The following is a 24,466-nucleotide window of genomic DNA, read 5'->3' on the forward strand; positions in this document are numbered from 1 at the left end:
TTCTCTTATGCAAAGAGTGTTTTACTTAGAATCAAAGTACTTTTACATTTGATAAGGGTATTAACAGAGTACTCAGAGACAGCCAATGCATATCAGGCTGTTGGATAAACCACAATATTTAGTTCTTTTTCTATTTCTTTGGTATTTATTGGACCTGTCTTGCATTTTGCAGAAAATCTTTGTTACCGACACAGGAGTCAAAACCAGAGCCTTCAAGCAGTCTACATTGATAGTGAGATTTGTGTGTGAAAACAATGTTATTTGCCCCCCCCCCCCATTTTTCTTTCCATTTAAAGTAGATTAACATATCCTTCATATGACCATCTTTTTTATATGGCGTAAGACGCTCAGACATTAAGAGCTCTTGTGAATTCAGGGGTTGCTAGTCAGAAGGAACAATGAACATTGTTTTCTGCTGCTTTCTTCATTGGGCGTTCATACTGTAAAGAAAAAATAGGCAATGAAAAACATCAAGAAGTTTGAATAAGCTTTTATGTTGCATTAGACAAGAAAATGCAGAGAGGTGAAGAGAATGTTTAACTTCAGCTTTTAACTCCCAAATACCTAACCTGGAACAAGGCACTGCAGGATGAGCAGCTCCCATGATGCGACTACTCCTTTCTCAGCCCTGCTGCTCTTTGAGGGACCCGTCACCAAGAGCAGTTGCAGTAAGGAAATGCCTGCACCCTGAGCAGCTTAGGGCTTGTAATAGAAACTTATCCTTAACGAGCTACACAGGCCACTGATTACACCAAAGCCAGCCCACAGATGATGGAATCCCTCAGATAAGAACCCAGGAAAAGTATTACTACATGATGGTTCTTGTCACAGTCACACGCCTGGAGTGGTTTGGGCACAGCACCTACTGTGGTGTTCTGGATCCTGGATCATACCGGAAAAGCTCCAGGCTTCCTCACCCAGGGCTGAGTCAGACTGAATTCTGGAAGGAAAAGTAAGCTTGTATAGGTGGTCTGTGATGAAACTTAAGTGATATTTACCAATAAGGATGAACCTTGGGATTCCCCCTTTTGCAGCTTCTTGCCCAGCACTTATACCAATAGCATTTTATTTATTTATTTTTAAATAAAGGAAAGGATCACACCTCCTCTGACCCCTATACACAGACATGACCTGAGGGTTCATCCCTTTCCAGACCCTGGTACAGGTCTCTCAAGGTGTGTGCCCACGCTACACAGCTTCCCATGCAGAGAGTCCCCTACTGAGCCCTAGTCCCAGTTCACGGACCTCACAAGACTGCAAAGGCTCCATCAAAAAACACAGAGCAGAGGTGCCATACCAGCTTCAGGCTACTCCTTTTAAGTAGCTACTTCTTTAACTTGAAGCCATCACAGGACTTGTGAGCAGGCAGAACAGACAGCAGATGCGTACCTTTGATTCCGCTGGTTGAAGAGAGAATTCAGTTTGAGTAACTGGGCGTTCCAGAAGTCCTAAGAAGAGCCCCAAAGAAACCCCAGATTACTTTGGAAGGGGCACCCCTGCAGTCTGGCACAAGAGGAGTCATACACACCATAGCATCCTTCTCCATGTTTGCCAAGATTTGTGTTTCCTTCTCAAGGCTGGCGAGCTCCTCAACAACAGTCTTCTGGAAGGCATCCAGCTTATTCAGTCTAATGACAGAAAACAGAGACAAGTTCTCAGGGATCAGCAGCACAAGGTGACCGACATCCCCACGCTCTGCTTTCAACATCAGACCTGCCTTTATGCAGAGTCATGTGTCCTTGCTGGGCTTGACAGGGAAGTCTTGTTCTCAAAGCACACAAATAGCTTTACCACGCCAAATCAAAGGTGTAGGTTGGCCAAACAGCCTTCCTCAGGTAGCGGCACAGAGGCTATATGCTCTGAGGCTCAGCACAGAGCATACAATAAGTTTCCCCATGCAATTATTAAATAAAGACTACTATAATTTCGTACCCTACTTAATCTAAATCCTGCAAAAAACATGTAGCAGATATGGAGGCCAGACAGACTTGCATGTGTCAAGTTGTGCCTGTATTTTGCCAGTAACAAATCCGTAACGGTTGCACCTGATTTTGAATGCATCTCCCATCTGAGAAGTCTGACAAACCATGAAGCAAAAGGACCCATTGAAAGCCCCATCAGGTGAATACACATAAAGTCCATTGGCTGACATTTGTTTCATGCACAGAGACCATCTACTGAAATGGGTCTATAACAAAGCTGGAATAAATAACCCCTTACTTTTATTCTCACCCAGTTCACTAATAAAGTCAGCCTGGCTTGTTTGTTCACTCTCTTAAAAACACAGCAACAGAAGCTACTAAGTGTACCAAGAGGATTTTTAACAGATTTGCAAACAATGACGACAGCAAGAAGCACTCTTTAGACTGTCTAAATCAGCCACTCCTAACTCAAGCCTTCTTTGTATTAACTCTCTGCTCTTACAAGAGGAGCGGGACAGAACACCGGAGCTACACATCTGAAACTCCACTTACAGAACAGTTAGAGGCACAAACAACCTTTTCTGCCTTAAAAGCTGTGAAGGTCAGGCTCTGCTACAAAGAGGCATTTCTATTTCATACCAATCAGAATTCACATGGAGCTAAAGCTGTTTTCAGCCAGCAGCAGACAGCTCACCTGCGCTCATGTATCTGGTTCAGCAGGATAGACATGGTCTCCTCAGAAGTCCTCAGTGCGTTCTGGGCATGCATCTCCATCCTTTTGTACCTGGACTAACCACAGGATGCACCATCAGGGACAGGCAACAGCCCAACCCCAAACCTAAAAATCCAGTTTGCAAAGCATTTCCCTGGAGCACACACTGCCCTGTGGGGCGCGCTCAGCTGAAACCATCCTAAGTCAGAGTTAAACTAGAGGGAGATAGCAAGCAGCACTTTAAAGGGAGATAGCAACACAGACAAAATGCTGTGAGCATGAACTGGTTTTGTTCAGCCACACTACTCACACCAACAGATCTGTGTAACCCATGTGATTTCAGGTCAGGATCCTGCTAGCCAGCCAGCAAAACAGTGAACTTCACTAAACTCTGACACACTTAGCAGCTGCACAAAGTCAGGTCTTTGTTAGCACCACTTCAGCATGAATACAAACTATGTGTATTTTCATCATAACTGACTTGTAAGTGCAGCCACCTTCAGCCTCGACTCAATGGCTAGTACCAGAAATTAAGCGTTAGAACCTAATGCGAACTCAAAAAATAAATCACTGTTGCATGATACAGAGCATCAGCCCAGTATAAGGTGTGCTCTGACACATCTGGTTTGTTTAAAGCTTTTAAAACATATAAGATTCATGATGGGCCAGATATTGTCCTCTCATATTAAGCTTGGTTTAATGCTGACATGTTACAGCTCAGTCAACAGTAACAATTACACACGCTACATGTCAGGTATGTCTAGACTGTGGAGCAAGCCAACAATAATCACCAATACTACTAACTGTGAAACCACCACCAGCAAACCACTAATCTGGAGGGAACCAGCATGCCCTTATGGATCCACATGTTGTAGTCAATCAGTGCAGCCTGCATTGCTTTCTCCTTTTCCATTATAAAAAACCTCTGTAGTTTTTATGCTGAGATAATAAACTCTGTGATCCAAAATTAAGTTTTCCTATGCCTGATATTTGCCCCAAGAGAACAAATACCAATGGCTACAATTTAGGTGTGCTGCCACTATGCTGAGTTAGTCTTCAAAAAAATCCATTCCTTCTAATGAAAGTATTTTAAACACCTAAACAAGTCTTACGTTCCAACACAAAAATGAGAAAAAAGGAAGAACCTAATTGAAGCTTCCCTTAAGAGTCACTCCTTGCCCTTCCTCTAGGACTTCTGAGAGCACAGGGGCTGTGCAAAACACTTAGAAGAGCTCCAGGCTAACAGACACTGCAGCCAAAACTCTTGGGCATAAAATATAGATTGGATATTTGCACCGATTGTTGAAAGGCAGTTGTGTTTACGAGAAAATTTCACCCATGGTGTACACGTTAAGAGAGCGCACATTACCCAGAACAGTTTCTTTCGTTGGCTGATGAAGCTTTCAAATGCAGTAATCACTCCTGAGGCAGCAATATCTTCATGATGTATCTCAGAATAAAATACATCATCCTCATCATCCATTTCCTGACCTACAAGCAAGTGTATGCTTGGTAAGTACTTTGCTGAGGGTCTTAGTGGAAAACAAACCCACATGCTACTGCAGGGAGGTATAAAAAACATTCATTAGAGTGGAAACTTGAGGATTGCTCCTCTGGAGCTCACAGGAACAGGAAGGAAAACAGCTTAAAACACAGTTGGAAAGTGGGAAAGACTTGTTAGTAAGCAGCGTGGAAGAAGAGGTGTGATACTAACATACTGCAAAGAGCAGCATATTTACAAATAACGATGTAAGATGATGATGCCAATAGAGGTCAGTTATCCAATAACTGAAGTTAGTTTGTCCATTATTTGTGTGCTTTCTATATTTTTAAATAGCTCTGGTCAATCAATAGTCAAAAATACTAGAAAGCATACTAGAAAGCACTACCACCACCAAGCAGCTTCCTGAGTGCATGGTGGTTAGGAACACCAAATTTCAGTATTCACTCCTCTAAATGTGTGGCATCCAATGAGTACATCACAAGATGTGCCTTCTGCTACATTTTGCCTTTTGGAGAGGATACCCTCCCTCCATATACCTCTCTGCAAGCTTCCACATGACTGATTTTAACCACCAGATAAGAAAAGCTGGAAACACTTAGACACTTCACCTTAGAAGACAACCTTGCTTTACCTGTTTGCATCTCTTCTTTCTTCTCGACTGAATCAAATAGTTTCTTTGGTGTACAGGGAGCACCAGAGAACAAGTGTTTTGTTTCCTGACTGTAAAACTTGGGCTTCTTCCCAACAGTGCCACTTAATACATCTAAAGAGAAAAAAGGTTTCAGAACAGCCCTGGTCTTTTGCAGAAGATATGTAGCAGTATCTACCAGCTACATAAGCAAAAACCACCACTGGAATTACCAATGCTGCAGAAGAACAAGCAATTTTGTTTTAGGGTCTGGCATCAGACTTACATGGGACAAAATACAAGACTTCACCAGCAAGTCTTTTCCCCTTGCAAAAGCAGTCAGCCAGATCATCTAGTGCCACACAGGCAACTGGAAAACTAATCCATGTCCATCTCAAGGATGATTTAATTTCTTGTCCCACTATTCTAGCCAGAAAAACAAAAACTCTTATCCATCTTCTCCCCCTTCTCTCTTCCAGCCCAAGCCCACAATCAGTTTATAACCATTTGTTCTTAAGCTAGTTTTATCTGTTGCTTTAAAAAACTGCATAAATATGGAGGGAGATAAACTAATCACACCCATTACAGCTGAATTCCAGATCTTCAAAGCCTTTCCACACAATGGCTTGTAGCCCAGGAACAACCTTGGGAACAGAGCTGGAGGTGGCAGCCTGTATTTTAAGTAAAACTTGCAACAACAGAATATCCCCCCTTAGTCTGACTGTCCATTTCTCTGAGCTCAGTTAGGTGCCTATGGTTAAACAAGCACCTCTCTGGAGGCTCCACTGGGCAGAAAACAGGAAGGTGGTGAAGCCCAGGACAAGGGGACAGTGAGGCCACGAGGAGCGTGCTACAGCAGCAGCAGGTAAGTTTAGGGTACGTGAGGTAAGTGTTCATGTGCAATCACAGATCACACCTGACATTTCTGAACATATCCCTACTTCTTGCCTTTGCATAGCATCCACTCTTCTCCAACTATAAGACTGTGCAATAAACAGTGGTAAAAACCAGATCGCCAGCACTTATTTCCCCCAAATTAAGCGGAGGTATTGATGGGGTGAGGGTATATTCTGCAAGTGCTGGACAAGTCAGACACATATTGGGAAAGTGAACACAGCCAGCCTATGAGAAAGAATGCCTTTGTCCAAAATGGAGGTTTCAGTGACTCGGTTTGTCGTCCCAACATTGGCTGGGAAGTCTACAGCCTCTCAGAGCTACATCTGCCTCACAAATAATAGGATGACAGTCTGTTGCTGCTCAACTTTCATTAAGTTCAGTAGTTCCAAACACAAAGACACTCTGCTGCAGTTTTGAGCTAGGCTGTGCAAGTTCAGTCTCACTGAAAGAATTCTTAAATATCAACATTACCTAAAAAACCTACAGCTGTCATAAGCATCAGAACAAATCACCATTTACTAAGGGCTTCATACCTAAGAATATAGACAGACCGTTATTGTACAGAAAGTCTATAACCTCCTGGGATTTTTTTTTTGTTATCATTATTTTTCAAATTGAGGTTGTACTGCATCTCCAAATCATCAAAAATAGATTTGGGATTTATTCTTCTGCTTATTTCACATATTTACTCTCAGGCGACTAGTTTGTAAATCCCCATGCTCTTACCAGCTGTGCTAGTAGTTCTCCTGTGAGCAAAGGCAGGATTTAAGAGTTAGCGATCGGCTCAGGAATTTACACAAAAGCATCCCACCATAGTCCATATCACAATATGGACAACAGAAATGGAAGGTGTTTCTTGTGCACAAAGCATCCCTCCTCAGATACCTAAAACCTCAGTGCCTTCACATCTTTGAAAGAAAAGAACCGTCAGCACCCCTTCTACTTTTTAACTAGTTCTTCTATGTTACCGAGACTAACATACCTGAGTCCTTCCGCTTAAAACTTTCTTCTTCTTTTGAATGTTTGTCAGATGCATTGTGAAACTTCTAAGAAGAGAAGGAGAAGATAATCAGAAGGTGCCCAGTGCTGCAGGCAAGCAGTTGGGTTTGCAGAGGAAGCAAAGTGAAGCAATACACTGCCTACAGGCCAGAAGTAGGTCAAGAGCAGATCAGGAAGAGCTCAAGCACTGCATACGGCACCTGTGTTGCCTTTTCCTCCACGTTGGAGAGGCCCTCAGCAGATGTATCCAGGGACTGTGATGCCGCTTCAAGCTCCTCTGAGAGCACATCACCTGTGCAAGAGGGCAGCCAAGCAACAGAGGCAGGAGAGGTTGAGTCCTGTGTTGGCTAGACACCTGAATTTATCAACAAATATAGGAAAAAAACAGCCACCCTCTCCTCTGCCTATCCACACATGCACAGGGAGCAGCATCTCAAACTTGGTCCAAAGGCTGCCATCACATTTCCTTCCTTCACCTCATATTGCTGCTGGGTTGTTCAGGTTTACAGAGCAACACCTAACACTGCTGCCTGGTCCAGCAGGAACATTGGTGTTATAGTTTAACCTGGCCAGCAGCTCGGCACCACACAGCTGTTCGCTCACCCTCCCCCCTCCCCCTCCAGGATGGGAGGAGAGAATTAGAAATAAGTGAAAACCTGTGGGTTGAGATAAAGACAGTTTAATAGGACAGGAAAAAAATGAAAATAATAATGATAATAGTACTACTGCTACTGCATCCAAACAAGTGATGCACAATGCAATTGCTCACCACCTGCCCCGATGCCCCCTCTGTCCCTGAGCAGATAGTCCCAGATACATAGCAGATATATGAGCAGATATATATAATATATATATTATATAGGGGCTAGCCACCCCTATATATAGCCACCCCTAGACATCCCTATATATTGTTCAGCATGATGCCATAGAGTACAGAATACCCCTTTGGCCACTTTGGGTCAGCTGTCCTGACTCTGTCCCCTCCCAGCTCCCGCTGCACCCCTAGCCTACCCACTGGCAGTACAGTGGGAGAAGCTGAGAAGTCCTTGGCTTAGTGTAAACACTGCTCTGCAACAACTAAAACCGTTATCAATGCTACTCTCATTACAAATCCCAAACACAGCACCATACCAGCTACTAGTGGGAAAATTAACTCCATCCTAGCTGAAACCAGGACAGTTGGCAGGAGAAAAACTGAGGCAGGGAAAGGGGGCTAGTGTAATGTCAGTAGTATGATATCCAGGAAGTCCAAAGCAAAAAAAAGAATAAAGAGCAAAACCCCACAGAATCAAAACCCGCATGTTAGAGCATGAAGATAGGCTGCTTAACTTTTCAGTAGAGAAAGTTCTGGGCATCACTAGTTTTCCATAACCACTTTATGAAGCAGTCTAAATTCAACCCAGTGGCTGATGTACTATCAGGTACACACTGCACTGGGTACCACCACTCAAGGGGTTTCTGTAGCTCCAGACTGGCCACAGAAATGAATACTGGTGTAAACACTGTACATATCTTTATTCCCAATGAAGCCTCAGACCTACCATACAAAAAGTGACTACCAGCACTGCAGAACAGAGAGGAGAGCTCTTCCAACCAAGTTTGTACAGACTGTAGTTTATACGTCAGCTCTGCATCTGCACTCAGTAGTTGCTTTACAACATAAATGAAGAAAATACCAGTTCATAGGCACGCTATATGTTAATATCCACAGATTTTTTTATTTACTTCAGACCTTAAAATATAATGCTTGAGCAGAACATTTTTTGTTTGCTTCTGGGAAACAAAACCTGGACATTTAAGTAGAGGTAACAAATTAGCCTGGACAGGGTAAAGTAGCACAAATGCAGTGCGTTCTTCCTCCAGAAACCACATGATTTAGATGCCAGATCACACAGCCCTCATGCCCTACGTTCGTAACACATTGAACAACATTAGAAACAGAAATACCAGCAAGATCCACTGTAGGTAACTCATCTCCCTTGGAGGTGGATGTGCTTTTTTTCTTTGGCATTTCCTTTTGATCTCTTCGGCTTTCTTTTAGCTGAGAGCAGAAAGACAAGTCTTAACATATATTTCCCTTAAACAATACAAATAATTTAAATTTATTTTGGTGTGGTTTGATTTTTTTGTCATGGAGTTTTGTTTGTTTCTACACTAAGAGCAGAAACTAAGTTATGTCTAACACATATTGACAGCTCTCTCCAACACTGAAGGAGATCTGTATCCTGAAATCAGCTGCATGCCAAGGTTTTGCATTTAGCCAGTAGAGCCTAATGGATTCAGAGCAATTTGCCTAGGGATCATGCACAGCTGTTTTATGAAGTTTCCCATGTTTTCCTACAACCTCCTTGTTTCCCCAGTCTCTGGTGACCAACACAATACCAGCAACATTTAGCCAGCAAATTAGTCCATTAGAACACTTGAGAAGATGGCACCAACTTATTCGATTCCCAGCATTTGTGTGTTTTGCATACATACTGTTTTTAAATCTGAGACACGTGAGCATGACAGCTCCTCACCTCCTGTATCTGGTAGTCACTGCCACTACTTGCGGAAGACACTGGAAGTACTGCAAGGAGAAAGGTTTACCTGGGTACCAACAACATAGTGGGGAGCCATAACTTGTTCCCACAAGGGCACCCAAAGGAGGGGGATTCCTCCTTCACAAACCATCACTAGCCACTTCCTCAGCTGCAGTTTTATACATTCACTGTGCATGATGCAGACCAAGCTTACCTTTTAATTTGCTCCTCACTCTACGCCTTTTTCGGGTGTAGTCAAGAGGTTTTGGCAACGGCTGTTTCTGAGAGTTAAGGATCCAGCTTTTTTCACTCTGACTGTTACTTGTTTTTTCATGGTTGCTTTCAGAAAAAAGATGCTTCCTGTAACCAGAGTAAAGACACTATCAGGAGTCAGTCCTGCTCAGCCAGCTCCCTCTGCCCACCCAGGAAGCTGCATAGCCATTCACCTTCCTCTCCACCAGCAAGTTGTCCCAATTCTTGCTCCCCACAGTGCAATACCTGAAGCATTTTAAGCTGCATAAAAACAGTGAGAAGCAAACACTTGCCCTTTTCCTCATACCTCATCAACCCTTCCCCTCCCTGTGTCTAGAGAAGAGAGCAGCTCTTGGGAGAGGAAAACCCCCAAATTAGAAAGCATGGATGACCTACTGGCCTTCTCTCAAGCTTGCTCACATCCCCATTTCATCACTCCTGCCAAGTAACCCACACAGACAAGTCAAACAATTAGGTGCTGTGACAGCGTAACGCAGTAGTGCAGAAGGGGCACAGCCAAACAGTACTACCTAACAGACCAGCAGGAGAGCCAGATTATTCATGCACAGCCACTATTAGTTAATTTATCAAATTAAATTACAAAAATCATAAATATATTAATAATTAGGCTTTGGCGTTATTATTGCCAAAGGAGTTTCCCTTCTTTGGCTGGCTTCTGAAACTAACAATTTGGGAATACCAGAACTTTAGGACCTTTCAACAAAATTAGGCTATGTGCTTCAAGGCATCTAACCCCTGGCAGCTTGCTGTAACTGGAGGTGGCCAAGAAAAAGCAGAGTGTTTAAATATTTTTCAAGAGGTAAACCAGTTGTTTAGGTGCATGACTGGGGAAGGGGACTGTTTAAGAGCTCAGGTCATAATATTGTTAAATTAAGCAGAAGTCGTTCTTCTCTCTAGTAACTCTGATATTCTCAGATCCTGTTTAAACGTTAGTATCAGTGACATCCATAGAGGCTGTGACAGCCAGGCAAGGAACTATTTCATTTGGACCATCACACAGCCTTCCTGATCCTAACTTAAGCACTTTAACTAAGGTAACAAACTTTTTCACTGAGCAAGAGATTTATGGACTGTGCATGTATGATCCTGTACCTCAAATTCTGTGAAGAAGTTTTCTGGCCAAAAAGCTTTTCTTTGGCTTTAGTAACCTAGAAAGTGAGGGGAAAACAGTAAAAGTCACGTGTCTTAAAGTTCAGTTACCATGTGAAAAATCTCCGAAATTAAACTATATCTACCCAGGCAGATTTTGGATGGGGCTGTCGGGACACGGGACAGAATACCACAAAGCAGGGTTTCATGCTGACACCCAGTGGCAGTAGTGAGAAGTGGACGGTGTCCAGTTTTAGCAGAAGTTTGGGGTGTCTCATTCAGCACCCCTGAATTAACAGGAAGCGGCGACAGCACATGCAAAGAGGCTGAGAACCAAAGGGCTTTTGTATTGGAGAGCCACCTTGATGGAAACTATTAGAAGCAAGTTTTTTGGCTTCCTGGGAAGACCTGTTCTGGTCAGATGCAAAGCAGGCAGAGTGACTCATTTTTGCTGGATTTTCTAACAGCCTGCAGATGTAAACCAAGCAGAACGTCCAACCAAAGCTTCACAAGGACTGAGTTTAACCTGGGATTCCAAATGTGCAAAGCGTGGCTCAATAAAACAAGAACAGAGGCCAGCCTTAGATTGCAAAGATATCCCCTGGCCTCATTCAAGCACCAGCTCAAATTCCTATCGCAAACAGTTTTAACATCACAGTTTCCACCCCAGAACTCATGAAGCTACTGAAGCATTCTTCCCACCCAAATACATATATTATGCATGACACCACAAAGAAGCGCAAGAACCTCAGATTCCCAGTTGCCTGCGCTGCTCTAACAGCATGTCCACCCTTGCTGCATGCCTGCGGTATGAGGTATCCCATGACCCAAAATCACTGCTCCCTGGTAGCCGCTGAGCAAAGCTCAGCCCCTGACAACTTCTGCCCCAGCTTTACCTTTTCATGGCTTGCAGAGTCTGAGCTTTCAAAGTCATAGGAATCATTCCTGCAAGGCAAGGCAACATATGCGTGGCAGTGATACACAACCATGAACAGTTACCCAACTGCACTGAGGGAGGGGAAAATAACATTTAATTTGGGGCTCTATTAGTGTTTTTAGGCATATGAACTATTTGTTTGCTATTTCCTCAGCTTTTAAAAGTAGCTTGTTCCTTTCCTACCTAGTCTCTATTATTGTTTTACTTAATTATCACACTATTTCTTCCAATTGTTTTTATAAATGTTTGTTTTAAAATTAAAAAACTTACAAGTCTGTACATGTTTATGTAACCAATATCTTGTCCCCAGAAGTCACTAATACTGTCCTACTATGTGCTAGAGTCATGAATGACATGAAAGAATTTCAGAAGTATTTAAGAGGAAAAAAGCATAATTCCCTTTTGAAAGTTCTAACTTAACATTTGTTTCCTAAATCACTTCTCTGCATGCATCTAAACTTTGTTTTCATACCTTTAATTATCTGACATGCATTTTTATTTCTTTCTCCAAATGGCAGCTATTTAAGAAATCCTACAATTAGTTCTCAATGTACAGTATGCCCTTCTTTTCTCATGAGTGTAAGAAGCGAAAGAATAAGGAACTGCACCCTTCTTGGTAAAGTTTTCTGGTGGAAAGAAGCAATGCTCATTTTCAGATGAGGCACTACAGGGAGCAGAATGACCAAACTAAGACTTCTCTATCCCTACCTTCTATTATGTTACTCCTGCTTTTTAAACAGTATATACACTGATCAAGTTAGTCTTAAAACGCTGGCATTCAGCATCAGATTTTTCATTCTTACCTACAATCGATCCAAAAATTCATTTACACGTCTTCAAGCTAAGAATCCCTAGACTAAAGGAGGACACAAGAAAACACTGGAGCCAAACACTTGGACAGCCAAACTCACAGCAGGGAGAAAGAGCCCATCCTAAAACTCCAGAGCACGCGATACCAAAGAACTAGGGTAATATCAGGAAAATTTGGGTACTTGTGAACAAGGTTGCCACTCATAACACAACCCACCAGAAGGTAAGAGGATTATGGCTAGGTAAAGAAGAATGGAAATGCCAACTTGGCATCGCGTCACAGAGGGAAGGGCACTTTTGGCAGACTGGAGTTAGCTTCTCAAGCCTTCAGCAACATAGGTTCCCAGTGGGACAAGTAAGGTCCCTTTGTCATCTCCTGCTTGTTTTGGTGCCTCCTCTGCTCAGACAGCCCACCCCATCAGCACTCCCTCTGCCCCACCCCATTACTGCTAGAATGGGTCTAAAACCACCTGGGACGCCAAACCCCACATGTGCTTGTGCGTCATACCTGCCTTCAGTTGTCTGTTTGGCCAAGCCTTTTTTTCTATTTCTCCTTTCCCAGGTATTGTCCTTCTAAAAAGGAAAAAAGTTGCAGAACCACAATATGCAGTCACCTACTCATCCTAGAGCCTGCTAGAAGCAGGGATAAGGAATGTCAGGAAACAACATTTGCACCACTGCAAGCCTATTGTAACAGTCCAGTTACAAACCATTTCCTGTAGTTAGTTCACATGAGAAAGCGTGGGGGTCCTGGAGCTGAGGCCAGGGAGACAGTGAGTTGAGGGTAAAGAAATAGTTTAAAAGCTCTGAATTCTTATACAGAGGGTAAGCGTTATGAAAACCTTTGAGTTGTCAGTACAAGTGTGTATATTTCATAGAAACATAAACCCTAGTACAAATCTAAAATCTGATTTCTCACATAAGCTCAGTACCAACTTCAAACCAAAATTAGTCTTTTGGTAATTTCATTTCTTTCCTGTATGGCACAGATTTGTTTTATTATTTAATACCTTAACAGAAGTTCTCAAGTGCTCAAGTTGCCTAAAGACATGCAGCCACATATGGCTCTCGGTTACCTGTTTTTCCCTAGCTTGCAAGCTCCCATGCCAAGAATACGGAGACAGATCTGTCATGGGATCATCATTAGAGCTCAGATACAAAGCATCTTCATAAACCTCCAGACACATCTTCCCTTCAGGAAGCAAATCTTTGCTCTTGCAGACCATGCGTAAGGCTTGCAACACATGAGTTTCTCCCATGGAGGACCAGGCTAGTTGCCTATATGCCCTGCTCCTGGGCCTGCACACAGCACACCACTGCCATGGAGCATATACTAAGTAAGCTCAGCTGAGCCCAAATTGCTTGCTTGGGCCACACTAGAGTAAGGTTGACAAGCATTGCCTTCTCAGCTTACTCCTGGTGCCAAAAGGCACATTACATCTAGTGTGACACTGCATGGGCTCAGGACTGGCTCAGCCAACCCTAGGTGGCTTCAGCTGTGCCACTAGAGCATCTCCTCCCTTACCCCACGTGTCTTCACTGAGGTGTTCCCGAAGGCAGATGTACCTTTGGTGTTGACTCCTCCATGGGCGGTTCTTCTAGGGGCTTCTCACTGGAGAGAAGAGGACACATGAGGGAACATGGTGCTGGGGGACCACCCATTTAAAGCCCAGATCATCAGTTTATGAAGTACTAAGAAAAACTGGCATCAATAAGTCTACCAGCCTCAAAGCAGTGCTTTAAAAGGGAAGAAAGCTAACCAGTAGCTCTACAGAGTCTGCCTACTTAACTATAAGAAATGCCGTCCTTCGTGGCTCTGGAAAAAGGTATCACTAATGCCAAGGTGGCCTCAAATTCACATGATCTTTCACAAAGATCATGGTCTTTATTATGTATAGCTATATATCTGATGAGCTAAATAAACAGCAAAAGAACTGTCTGTAATACAGATGTATGCATACTGCATTTAGATTAAATTAGTGATGAATCTAAGATAGCATCCAAGCCAGGACCTAAATGCTACCCTTTAACCAGTAACTATTCTGAAGTTATTCTGAAGTGTTGTAACTATTGGCTAGCCACCTTGATAGCCAAGGTGGCTAAGCAGATTCTATTTTTTTATTTAATAACTGAGATAAATCTCAAAAATCTCATGCATTAAAGCCCCAGAGGAAGGAAAAAACACCAAAGAAAAGCCCTAGAAAGATATAAAAGAAAAAAAACAAACCTTGCAACTTTTGATATGCAAGGCACTTACCTAGGCTTAGCTTTTGTCTTTGGAGATGGAGTTTTGGACTTTTTTGCTGAAGGAGGCAAGGAAACCACAGCTTCACCTTCAGGAGCTAAAAGTAAACAGTTTACCTGCTTTTGCTGGAAGGCTCACAAAAGCAGAACCTTACCAGGTCACCCAGGTGATATTTTAGTGGGTGAGACTTAAGGAACTAAAGGGAGCCATGCCTGACCTGAGCCTTGGTAAGCATCGTCCATATCAGTCTGCTGGCCCACTGAAACCATCATGATACCAGAGTTAACCATTTCCTGTTTAGAGACCTAAAACCATGAACAGAGCATGCACAGAATAAGACAGGTGGTCTTTTTTTTGTTCATGTGTGTGGCTTGGTGGTAGTGGATTTTTTTTTTAGGAAAAGATTTTCAGTGCTAGCCCATGGCAGCAGCTGGATGACCCGATCCTTGTTAACCACAAAAATATTTTTGGTTATAGTTAAGTAATACTATGAGCAACTCACTAAGAGCATCCCACCATCCCCTTACAAGGCAGCAAAACTTTTTTTCTTTTTAAAACAGTTTTACCATCATGGCAGCTCTGCAGGCAAGCATTTAGGCTGACTTCCCACTGATATGAAAAAGAGGGAGTTTAAAAACACATCAGGTACCAGCAGGTTTTCTTTGAAAGAATGTTTTAACCACACCTATGAAAAAGCAGACTAGAAGAGGTGATAAAGGAGGCACAAGGACTGTATCATCACACACCAAACACTTACTGCTACACTGCCTGCTAATGACTGGTTGTGTTGAGAAAAACAGTCTTCTGACAGGGAGCCTGCATTTTCAGAGACTGAAGGATCTTTCCTCTTCTGTGGATCACTGGATTGAGGTGTCACTGCAGAACAACAATCAGGATGAGATTATCTTCCCGGTACTTAAACACAGATGTGTGTGCATACACATATCCCTCTCACTTCTACACACATGCATAAAGGCGTAACAGTAGCAATTATTAGGCACAAACCTCTCAAGATCATGTTTACTAAAACAAAACCAAACACCTCCAAATCACCCACTGTGGAATCGGAATGCTAAAGATCCTCTCGAGCCTACCCCACAGGGCATACGAAGATGAATAAGTTTATCATCCTATTGCTACCTTGACTCTTAGCTCTGCAAGACATGGCACAACACTTTTTGTCTGACTGAAGCATCAGACCAAATCTCCCACTATCTGTTCCCCTGTGCTGAACCTCCACCAAGTGCTGCAAACTTGTTTCACTACAGATAAACCACGTGCTACCCTTTGCATTCCTAGATTGCTCTGAGTAGCACTGCCCACCATGCACCTCTGTGTCCTCACAATGTACATTGATGAAAGACCTTCTCCCCTCTGATATGCCTCCCAAATCTGGAGGACTTCCATTAGAGTTCATTTTGGGTTGTAACTGGAGAAAGACTACTAAAGAAGTTACTGTGAAGGCTGCTTTTTTCTTTTCCCCTCCAATGTGCCTAATTGGAAGCTGTGGACTGTGAGAGAAGGTACTCGTTTTAAAACTGAACAATTTAAATCCCATAAACTAAAAATGAAAAAAAAAAATCACCTGCTTCAGTCTGACCAGCTTTCTTCCCACTATGGATAGTATCCTCTTCAGCCACATTTGTCTGTTAGGGTGAATGAATCTTCTGTCAAATGACCTTAAAGAAGCAGACTCCTTTATCTAAGGAAGTCAGCTACTTAATAACACAACTAATAACCAGCAAGAAGTCATTGGATGCTAGCTGAGTTAACCATTTGGAAACTTATCTCCTACAAGGAGGAATGACAGTCACTGTACTATCACTACTTACTCTCATGTAACTTTTTTCCTGCTAATTCCGTGGTCTGTGGTTGAATCACAAGGATTAAATATATGTATTGTGTGTATGTATATTTAAAGTAACAAAAAAGAAAATCACTCCCATGTTCTCCCATTACAAAAAATGGGAGGATTTTTGGAAGTACTCTGCTTTTACTCTAAAAAGTAGTATGTACAAAGACAATCTAAGATTTGTCTTGTAGTAATCCTTTTCTCCAGGTTCTTATGTCACAATTAGCTTAACCTGTGCAACATAATAGTTTGAGTTAATGCAAGAAAATGTTTACATTTCAAGCTAGGCAACTAAATGCAATAAGCTTTATTATATACTTCAAGAATTCCACAAAAACTTATCACATCACATTGAATTAATTAATTAACAAAACAGTTTAACACTTCCAGCTTCTAAACCACAAATGAGTCCTTTGAAACCTTTTTTCCCCTGAAGTGTCTAACACCTCTTTCAGGCCAACAGTAAGTGTCCACATGGGTCACAAATCCTCAAGGGGAAGAAAGATATATAATGAACAGACGGGGGGAAAAAAGCAGCACAATGTTTTTGCCAAGTGTATATCAACAAAACAATTTAGGAAAGAAAAAAGAAAAGGCAAACCATACTAAGAGCTTACCATCATTTTTTCTTCGCCAAGGACTTTTTTAAGTATATTTAAAATTTCATACTCAGCACTGAAACATATTTTGATTTTTGTTGCTTCTGTCTTGTTAAGAGTAGCAGGAATCTTCATGTAAATTTTAACAATCTTTTCTCCACCACCCTCTGTGTAAAAAAAAAAAAGAACAGCTACATCTGCTTTAGGGCAATGCATTCGCTCTATTACTCCAAAAACATTTGAATAAGTGTTTTCGTTCTTCAGTTTTAAGGCAGCTTCTTTCACACCTTCCCCATGCATTTCCAGTTACACTGTTGACACATTTCTTTCTTGTTGGGTCTAGATGATTATGCATCCATTAGCCTCATACCTCTATAAGCACCACCACCCCCCCCCCCCCCCCCCCAACATGTCTGACCAGGAGAAGAGGCCTTAGGGCTGCAACCTGATCCCCTGCCACCTTGGCAAGTTACAGAGCCACCAGTACAGCTTTGCTGCTGTCTGTGCCAAGCAGATCACTTGTCCTTTCCACAAGGCATACAAACCCTTCCTCTTCACGTTTCTACCTACCGCCATTACAGGGCACACAATAGAAGAGTCATTTATGTGCACAGCATCCTGGTGATGCTTGGAGAAGCCCTTATGTTTTCCCCTGCCCCGGGTACATTCAATCACTGTTTCAGTCCTGCTCTTAATGGCAGTGTAGCCGTTTCCCAGGCACCATCCAGAAAATAAGCTTCTGTAGGGCCTGGAGCAGCTAGCAAAGATCTTCCCTTACACTAGCCTCACAGGCTGAGCCAGCCTAGCCAAGGGGGTCTCCCCTCCTCCCTCCACTTCCCTCCTCTGCTCCCAGGGGCGTAAGTGCGTAAGTCCCTCTCCTGCCTTCCTCTTCCACTGTAGTTACTGCCAGACCTGACTGAGATGCTCCAACTATTTTTCTGGGGGGGGGGGGGGGGGGGGGGGGGGTGTTATTGTACTAAATGGGCACACAGATCGTCCAACAAGCAGAGCTGGTGCAAGGTGAAAATCAGAGTACATGGCATAGAGAAGGGAAGGCATGGAAACTCTTTGGTGATGCTGAGACTTTACATTGTCTCCCTATGTCTTGTGAGCCTACAGCCAAGCAAGGGGTAACGCCGGTTGCAAAATCTTACCCTTCAGACTGTAACTGCTGACTGCGTCTTTCGACAGCCTCACGGAGTCCCAGAGAGCACCCTTTGAAACCACAACCACCACATCAGCAGGGTGGAAGGAGCATCCACCTGGTACATTAGGCTAGCCCAAGGCCACCTGGGCTTTACTATTACCTCAGTACCATCTATGTAAAAAGTCACACTCTGGCTGCCAGTGTTGAAGTCAATCCAGAACTCCTCCAGCTTCTCATCTGATGGCTTCTTCACCTGAGAAAGCATGAGAGCTGTATTGCTGTTTCTTCTACTACATCATTCTCAGTTTTCTTTACCACAATGAAACTGGAGAAAGTTGCTCCACTTACACACATAAGTGCACCTTCCAGAAATTAAAGTTGTGATCAACATGTAAGCTGCTGGCCAGTTCATGATAGCTAGTAGTTCACCCAGCCATGCCCACTAAGTCAAAATGAGGCTGTACATCAGCTAGGGGAAAGGAAATACCTCAGGCAAATGCCTGCATGTTTGCATCAGGGAACACTGAAGCTTTCTGTATATCTGAGCACTTGAGATAAGCAGACACAGTGGGACCAGCTTCAAATAAACCTCTTCATTGACTTGGTTTTGATTTGGTACAACTGTCAGGAACACTGCCACAAATACATTTACTTAGAGACCTGGAAAGCAATCTGCACAATTTATAACCATGACTATGACCTCTCCTACATGGGCATCAATCTGATATTGTTTTCTGGCAGCCTGGGAACAGCTCTGCCAGAGGAATCAGAGTCCTCCTGCTTCTTTTCAGAAGGTCTCTCTTTCAGTCATCACCATGATGAGAAGTGCTGCCTCTGCCATTTGGCTGACATACAAGGAGAGTCAGCAGCAGTAAATTAGGAGCTGGGTGACAAACAAGCAAACGTTTGAGCTAGAATGGAAAGTTACACTCTAAGTTCTGGAAAATTAAGATATTTAATGAAAAACATGAGGAGGGCAGAAAGATGACATATACTGCACCAAGTACCTATTTTAACTGTGGTAGCAATGTAGATAATGTGACCTAGTATTAAGGTCTTTTACCTGGTTCATGTCAGCAAAGGCAGATATGCAAGGAAACGAATAGACTCTGGAAGAAAAGCAGACTTTATGATACATTCAACATCAGTCAGAATCTGACTTTCTGAAAGCTAAAGATGGGCTGCCCATCTTCACAACTCATTGTTCAAAATGACTTGTGACTTCCAAGAAGTAAGTTAAGCTAGAAAAAACAACACATTGTCTTCAGTAGTTTTAACTTTTGAAAGGACCACTATTAGAAGAAAATCTTTTTCTTAAGAACTTCATTAACCATGGATGTGATGTACTTTTTTTTTTTTACAGAATATAACTCAAGTCAGTGTACAATCCTACTTCCCCCTCCCCCCCCCCCGTTTTTAAACGGATTGAAGGAACGACATCAGTTTAGTTTCTCAGTTCACAGATTACCTTCTGTCATCCCCAAGTCTTTCATTTAGCTGGTTAAGAAATTTCCTGCAGTCCTTCAAGACAAATAACATCTTATTAAAAAAAGAATCCAGCTATGCCTCCTTTACAAAGCGTTACATTATTGGAGATGTATAACCTTTACTCCAGTTATAAGTTTTTTTTTTTTAACTCAGTGAGACACCCAAAGGCTAAGAATAAACACCCGAGTTTCTACAAATGGTTCAACCCAACTTATAACCAGCAAGCCTTCAAACATAAACCATACAAGCAAACATATTCATAAAGAGCAACTCAGAAATAAGAGCTTTTCTAATGATAGGTGATTTTGTATTTGCCAGGTTAAAAAGAAACACATTCACAAATAAATAAATAACTTGGCGTATCTACAAAAATCAGTTTTGTAAGAACTTAGTACAAGGACATCCTGAATGAACTAGAACAAAACCAGCCCCTGTACAGACTTGCCAAACGCGTTGTTTTCAAAATAAGGACCCTCACCGTCTCAAATTCTCTATCCTTGATCTCTTTGAAAGCTTCAGCAAGATAGTTATCTTCAAACCAGTGGTGAACAAGGTCATCTCTCCATTTTTTTGTCATTAGCCTACAAAGTGCTTCTGAAAGTGTAACCTGAAGGTCATAATCTACATGGCAAACATAAGCACAGGATAAATACCACCCTGGCAAAACAGAGGGTTAGCATCACTACTCTTAACACTAGCATATTTTGCAGCCTTGTTCCTCAGGGTGAACCCAAAGGGAGCCAGGAAAGAGCACTCCCAGGCAGCAGAGGACAGCAGCCAAGTGCCAGCCGTGGGCATCACCTGCTGCCTGTGCTCAGGTTGCGCAGGGCACTGCACACAGCTACATCAGGAGGGGCCCTTGGGCATCAGGGAGGGTTTGAGAGTGAAGCCTCCCCGCTAAAGCACTATGATTAAGTCACATTGCGTGCCCCACACTAACTCCCCAGAAAGCATTATGGCTAGGAGAAATCACACTAGGCTAGGAAGACCACACTCAAGAGGTAGTAAAACCTTGCTAGATGCAGTTTGTCCACATCACAGCTCAGTGTGGAATTTTAAGACTAACTGCAAACATACTTTGTAATGCAAACATAATTACTTTCTTAGGCACATAAGTTTAGCTTTTTTTTTTATTAGTTAAGAACTGTTAACTAGAAAGATCTAATACGTTGTTGCATCAAACAACTTTTGATGAAGATTTTCTTGAAGTACCATCTGATTGTTCACCCCCCAGAATCAACTACCTACAAGGAAGTAAATTAAATTATAATTCATCTGTATTAAATAAGCAGATGAAATAAAGCCAAACAAACCCTAGCTTCATAAGAATATCCACTCAGTAGTCCTTACCACCAACCTCCAGTATTGTTTTTGCAAGGTCATTCCTGAAACAACATAATTCAATATGTTAAAGTGGAAATAAAACCCTAACGTAAGCTTAACATAACACTTCTTAATACATTATCAACTGATACCAACAATCACATGTAAAATAAAAGGGAGAGACCTGTAACTCCATCTGTGCCCATGCAAGCAGCGAATGCTGCTCAACTGAGCAAGTGCTACAGCCCCAGAGCTGGGAAGCCAATTGCCCCCAGCAAATAAACACTTCTTTCCCTGAGACAGGGATTGCTGGACAAAACACTTACGTAAGGGAGCACATCTCTTCAGACAAGGGGAATTTCTTCCTCTCCTCACGTGGGACGCTGTCTAGTATAGAGTTGAGAGTCCTCAAAGCCTTTCCCCCCCAGAAAAGGAAGATGGCAGAACAGGGAGGAAAGAAGCCAACTTAATATACTTCACCTTATTTACTCACACACCCTTGTGTGTGGGCGCATCTACATTTTCTTACCTGAACACGAGCCTTACCTCCAGCCGCAGAGCACAGCAAATGCTTGCTTCTGTCACGAGATGCCCTAGCTCAGGCAGAAATAAATTCACCAGTTGTTTCTCACCTATGAAAAGAGCTTGCAAGGTTATTACTAGCAATGAGCTTATCTCTGGATAAAAGATAGGTGAAACAACTAGACTTTGTGGTGTTGAAGGAGTAAAAACATCCCAGCTGTGCACTCAGCTGCAACCAAGACTTGCAATCACCTAGTCCCAGACACAGAAGGGTCCTGGTGACTTCTCTGCAAAAAGAACTCCAGGTACTTTAACTGCAGACCTGGGTAGCTATTTAAATAGACATAGAAGGGAGAAGCTACTTACTAACCACAACAAATAAAACAAGCAATACACAGGTTTTTAAGAAGCCAACAGCGCAAACTGCAATTGTGTTAGCCAGAACAATCTGGTGCCCGTTCTACTTCCACTCAAACATGGGACAGGGATGAATAAGCTCAAGCTACCTGGTGCACGGTGCAAAGCTTCATTCTCACCTTACTTGTGAAGCCAGGTCCCTGGGCACACAGATCTTGCTCTCTGGCAGTGCCTGCTTCCCTATCCTAAGGGAAAAGCAGCTATGGCCATAACATCTTGGCTCCAAAACAAAGGCAGGAGAGGCGTCCCCTCTAACAAAGGAGCTACCATCTCAGCAGCAAAGAGCACGTAGGACTGTAGCAGCACTTAGCCCATTTCTCAGCTGCAAGGCAGCAGCACCCTGAACAACAGCAGCAGCAGCTTGCTTCAGCACATGCCTGCAGACCCCATACTGTACACCTCTAGGGAGGCAATGGGCTGAAGTCCTCTGCTCTTGGGTGGACTTCAGGGTGCCCAGCTACCATGTTGGCCTGTGGAGGTGGTCACCATCAGCAAGGGAATGGTGCCTGAAGGCACTATGAAGAGATATGCAGGAGCTGCTTGACCAGGCTAACATCCTTTCAGTAGCACTGCTTATTCTGACCAATTGTAATACTTGATGCTAACAAGTATATTTAAACAAGATACCACAGCTAGCTTTTTTTTTTTTAAGCATATCAAAAATAAAGAGAAATAGTAAGATGTTTTGTTCCATAATGCAAATGTTGTTAAGGAAAATGAACTGAAGGGAAAAGTTATCAGGAGGCTTTAAAGAAAATATTGCAGGGTGGAGAGAAGAGAGGGGATAGAGTTCAGGCAGAATTAAGAAATGTGCTCCCAAGACTGAAATTCAGGAGGTCTAGGAATGGAAAAACAAAATAATAATACTGACCTTCATTACTGCACTTGCATATCACCTAATGGAAAAAGGATATCTTTGTTAACACACAATGACCCAAGAACAGCAGCAAAGTGCTTAGGTGTTTATGCCCCTACTGCCACAGCATTCAGGGGCTAACTAAAATAACCCCAAACATTACAGCACCCACATCCAGAAAAGCAGCGCCACCTGAGACAGGTGTCACACACTGTCACCCTGCATCGTACATGCTGGCACTGCACAGGGAGCACAAAGGAGAGGCACCCGCTTCCTACAGGCATTTCAGCAGCACCCTCAGATTTCCTGCAAAACCCACACCCAGGCACCCGCCTGCTGCTTTTGGTGCACACATGGGCCTGTGCAAACAATTTGTGTTTACATGCTACAGTAAAAGTGTTGTAACAGGAGATATTTGGAGAGGAGTAAAGTCCCTTGGAGGAAAAATAATACAACAGCCACCTCATCATCCACAGTGAAAGCTTAAAGAAGTTGTTAGTAGGACAAAGGAATCAAACTCTGACAAATAAATAATTTATGGGAGTCTTTCTGGTAATTTCAATGCAGTTAGTAGAGGAACAAGAAAACCTGATTTTGCTCAAAATCTTTTATAGAGTATCCTAAAAAGTAGACTGCAATCATGAACTGTTAATGTGTCATAAGCACTCAAGTTCTTACACTCAAAGTACACACAGTTCCAGTAAGCACACACATCCAGTTGGACATATGATTGCACATAACCCCAAAAAGCTTTATAGCACTATAGACAGCAAAAACTGGTGAACAGCTTGTGGAAAGATGCTAAAAGCATTCTTCCAATCACAGCATCCACATTCCTAGGCCTCTGATATCTTTCAAGTTAAAAACATTGACAATAAATAGATAAGTGATAACAGCAAGTAGCTCTGATTAGCCTTTAAAATAAAGTCAGTCTTTTCAAACACTGCAGGCACAAATAACTAGGGCCATCTCGTGAAAGCATTTGCACCTGAGGTGCAGCTCAGTGCCAGTAACCCATGCTTTTAAAGAAGGGCTTCAATTCTCAAGTTTTGTTTGAGAAATGCATCTGAATTTCTTCCCCCCTTTTCCTGCAAAAACAAGCAGTTGGCTGAATCCTAGAATGCAAGACCTATGTAATTATTTTTTAAATAGAAAACTATTTGTGAATGATGGCTACCTTATAACACAACAGCAGTCCTTCTACTCCCCCCATACATGTACATACCAATGCAGAGTCAAAGAAGTCTTCAAGAAGTGCCATCAAAAAATGATTTTCATTTGGATCAATGAGGATCACAAACCCCCTTGTTCTTTCAAACCAAGATACCAGGTAAAAGGAAAAAAAAAAAATCAGTTAAAATCTCGCAAGAATAGGTAATAATACTTAAACTAGACACATCTGCAGCAAACCTCACACACACAGGAATGTTTTCAATCTCTGCACTTGACAGGCCCCATACAGTGTTAAAAGCCACACGGCACGAAGGAGCTTAAATTTTGCTAGCAGGCTATGCCAGCTGCTGCCCTTGCAGCACTCATCCTCCCCCCTTCCCTCGCCGGTCCCATTTTTTTTCCCCCTTTCTGGTCTCAAGGCACCTATCCTTGGTGCCTGGGACCTCCTTGTCATGATACATTGTAGCTACTATGAACTGACCTCCTCCTGAAGTTTCCAAAGTGAAATAATGCTTAAAACACTTCCCAAACTTTTGCAGTGTTATTATATG

General features: G+C 42.6%; 1 protein-coding gene across 6 annotated transcripts in view; it reads right to left on the minus strand.

Annotated features, from left to right (window-relative positions):
• The window catches only part of SYCP2L (synaptonemal complex protein 2 like), a 27,177-nt gene continuing 2,711 nt past the window's right edge, over positions 1–24,466 (minus strand). For 2 of the 6 annotated variants that reach the window (XM_080578819.1, XM_080578820.1), the window contains exons 5-35: positions 23,968–24,072; positions 22,758–22,782; positions 21,494–21,579; positions 21,274–21,362; positions 20,975–21,009; positions 20,103–20,245; positions 19,605–19,657; positions 19,200–19,245; positions 18,297–18,389; positions 18,144–18,204; positions 17,008–17,156; positions 16,124–16,184; positions 15,296–15,414; positions 14,756–14,843; positions 14,551–14,635; positions 13,860–13,905; positions 12,802–12,866; positions 11,443–11,491; positions 10,550–10,605; positions 9,399–9,544; positions 9,182–9,231; positions 8,610–8,703; positions 6,863–6,954; positions 6,646–6,709; positions 4,770–4,901; positions 4,004–4,125; positions 2,617–2,711; positions 1,529–1,628; positions 1,390–1,448; positions 810–940; positions 1–440 (exon numbers count right to left, since the gene is read on the minus strand). In XM_080578819.1, coding sequence (XP_080434945.1) covers positions 832–940; positions 1,390–1,448; positions 1,529–1,628; positions 2,617–2,711; positions 4,004–4,125; positions 4,770–4,901; positions 6,646–6,709; positions 6,863–6,954; positions 8,610–8,703; positions 9,182–9,231; positions 9,399–9,544; positions 10,550–10,605; positions 11,443–11,491; positions 12,802–12,866; positions 13,860–13,905; positions 14,551–14,635; positions 14,756–14,843; positions 15,296–15,414; positions 16,124–16,184; positions 17,008–17,156; positions 18,144–18,204; positions 18,297–18,389; positions 19,200–19,245; positions 19,605–19,657; positions 20,103–20,245; positions 20,975–21,009; positions 21,274–21,362; positions 21,494–21,579; positions 22,758–22,782; positions 23,968–24,072 — 2,517 coding nt within the window. In that variant the 3' untranslated portion in view covers positions 1–440; positions 810–831. The remainder of the gene's footprint in view (positions 441–809; positions 941–1,389; positions 1,449–1,528; positions 1,629–2,616; positions 2,712–4,003; positions 4,126–4,769; positions 4,902–6,645; positions 6,710–6,862; positions 6,955–8,609; positions 8,704–9,181; positions 9,232–9,398; positions 9,545–10,549; positions 10,606–11,442; positions 11,492–12,801; positions 12,867–13,859; positions 13,906–14,550; positions 14,636–14,755; positions 14,844–15,295; positions 15,415–16,123; positions 16,185–17,007; positions 17,157–18,143; positions 18,205–18,296; positions 18,390–19,199; positions 19,246–19,604; positions 19,658–20,102; positions 20,246–20,974; positions 21,010–21,273; positions 21,363–21,493; positions 21,580–22,757; positions 22,783–23,967; positions 24,073–24,466) is intronic. The other 4 variants (XM_080578821.1, XM_080578818.1, XM_080578817.1 and 1 more) reach the window with 4 other exon arrangements.

Source organism: Anser brachyrhynchus (genome assembly GCF_964034855.1).
Source record: "Anser brachyrhynchus genome assembly, chromosome: 2".
Classification (NCBI taxonomy): Eukaryota; Metazoa; Chordata; class Aves; order Anseriformes; family Anatidae; genus Anser; species Anser brachyrhynchus.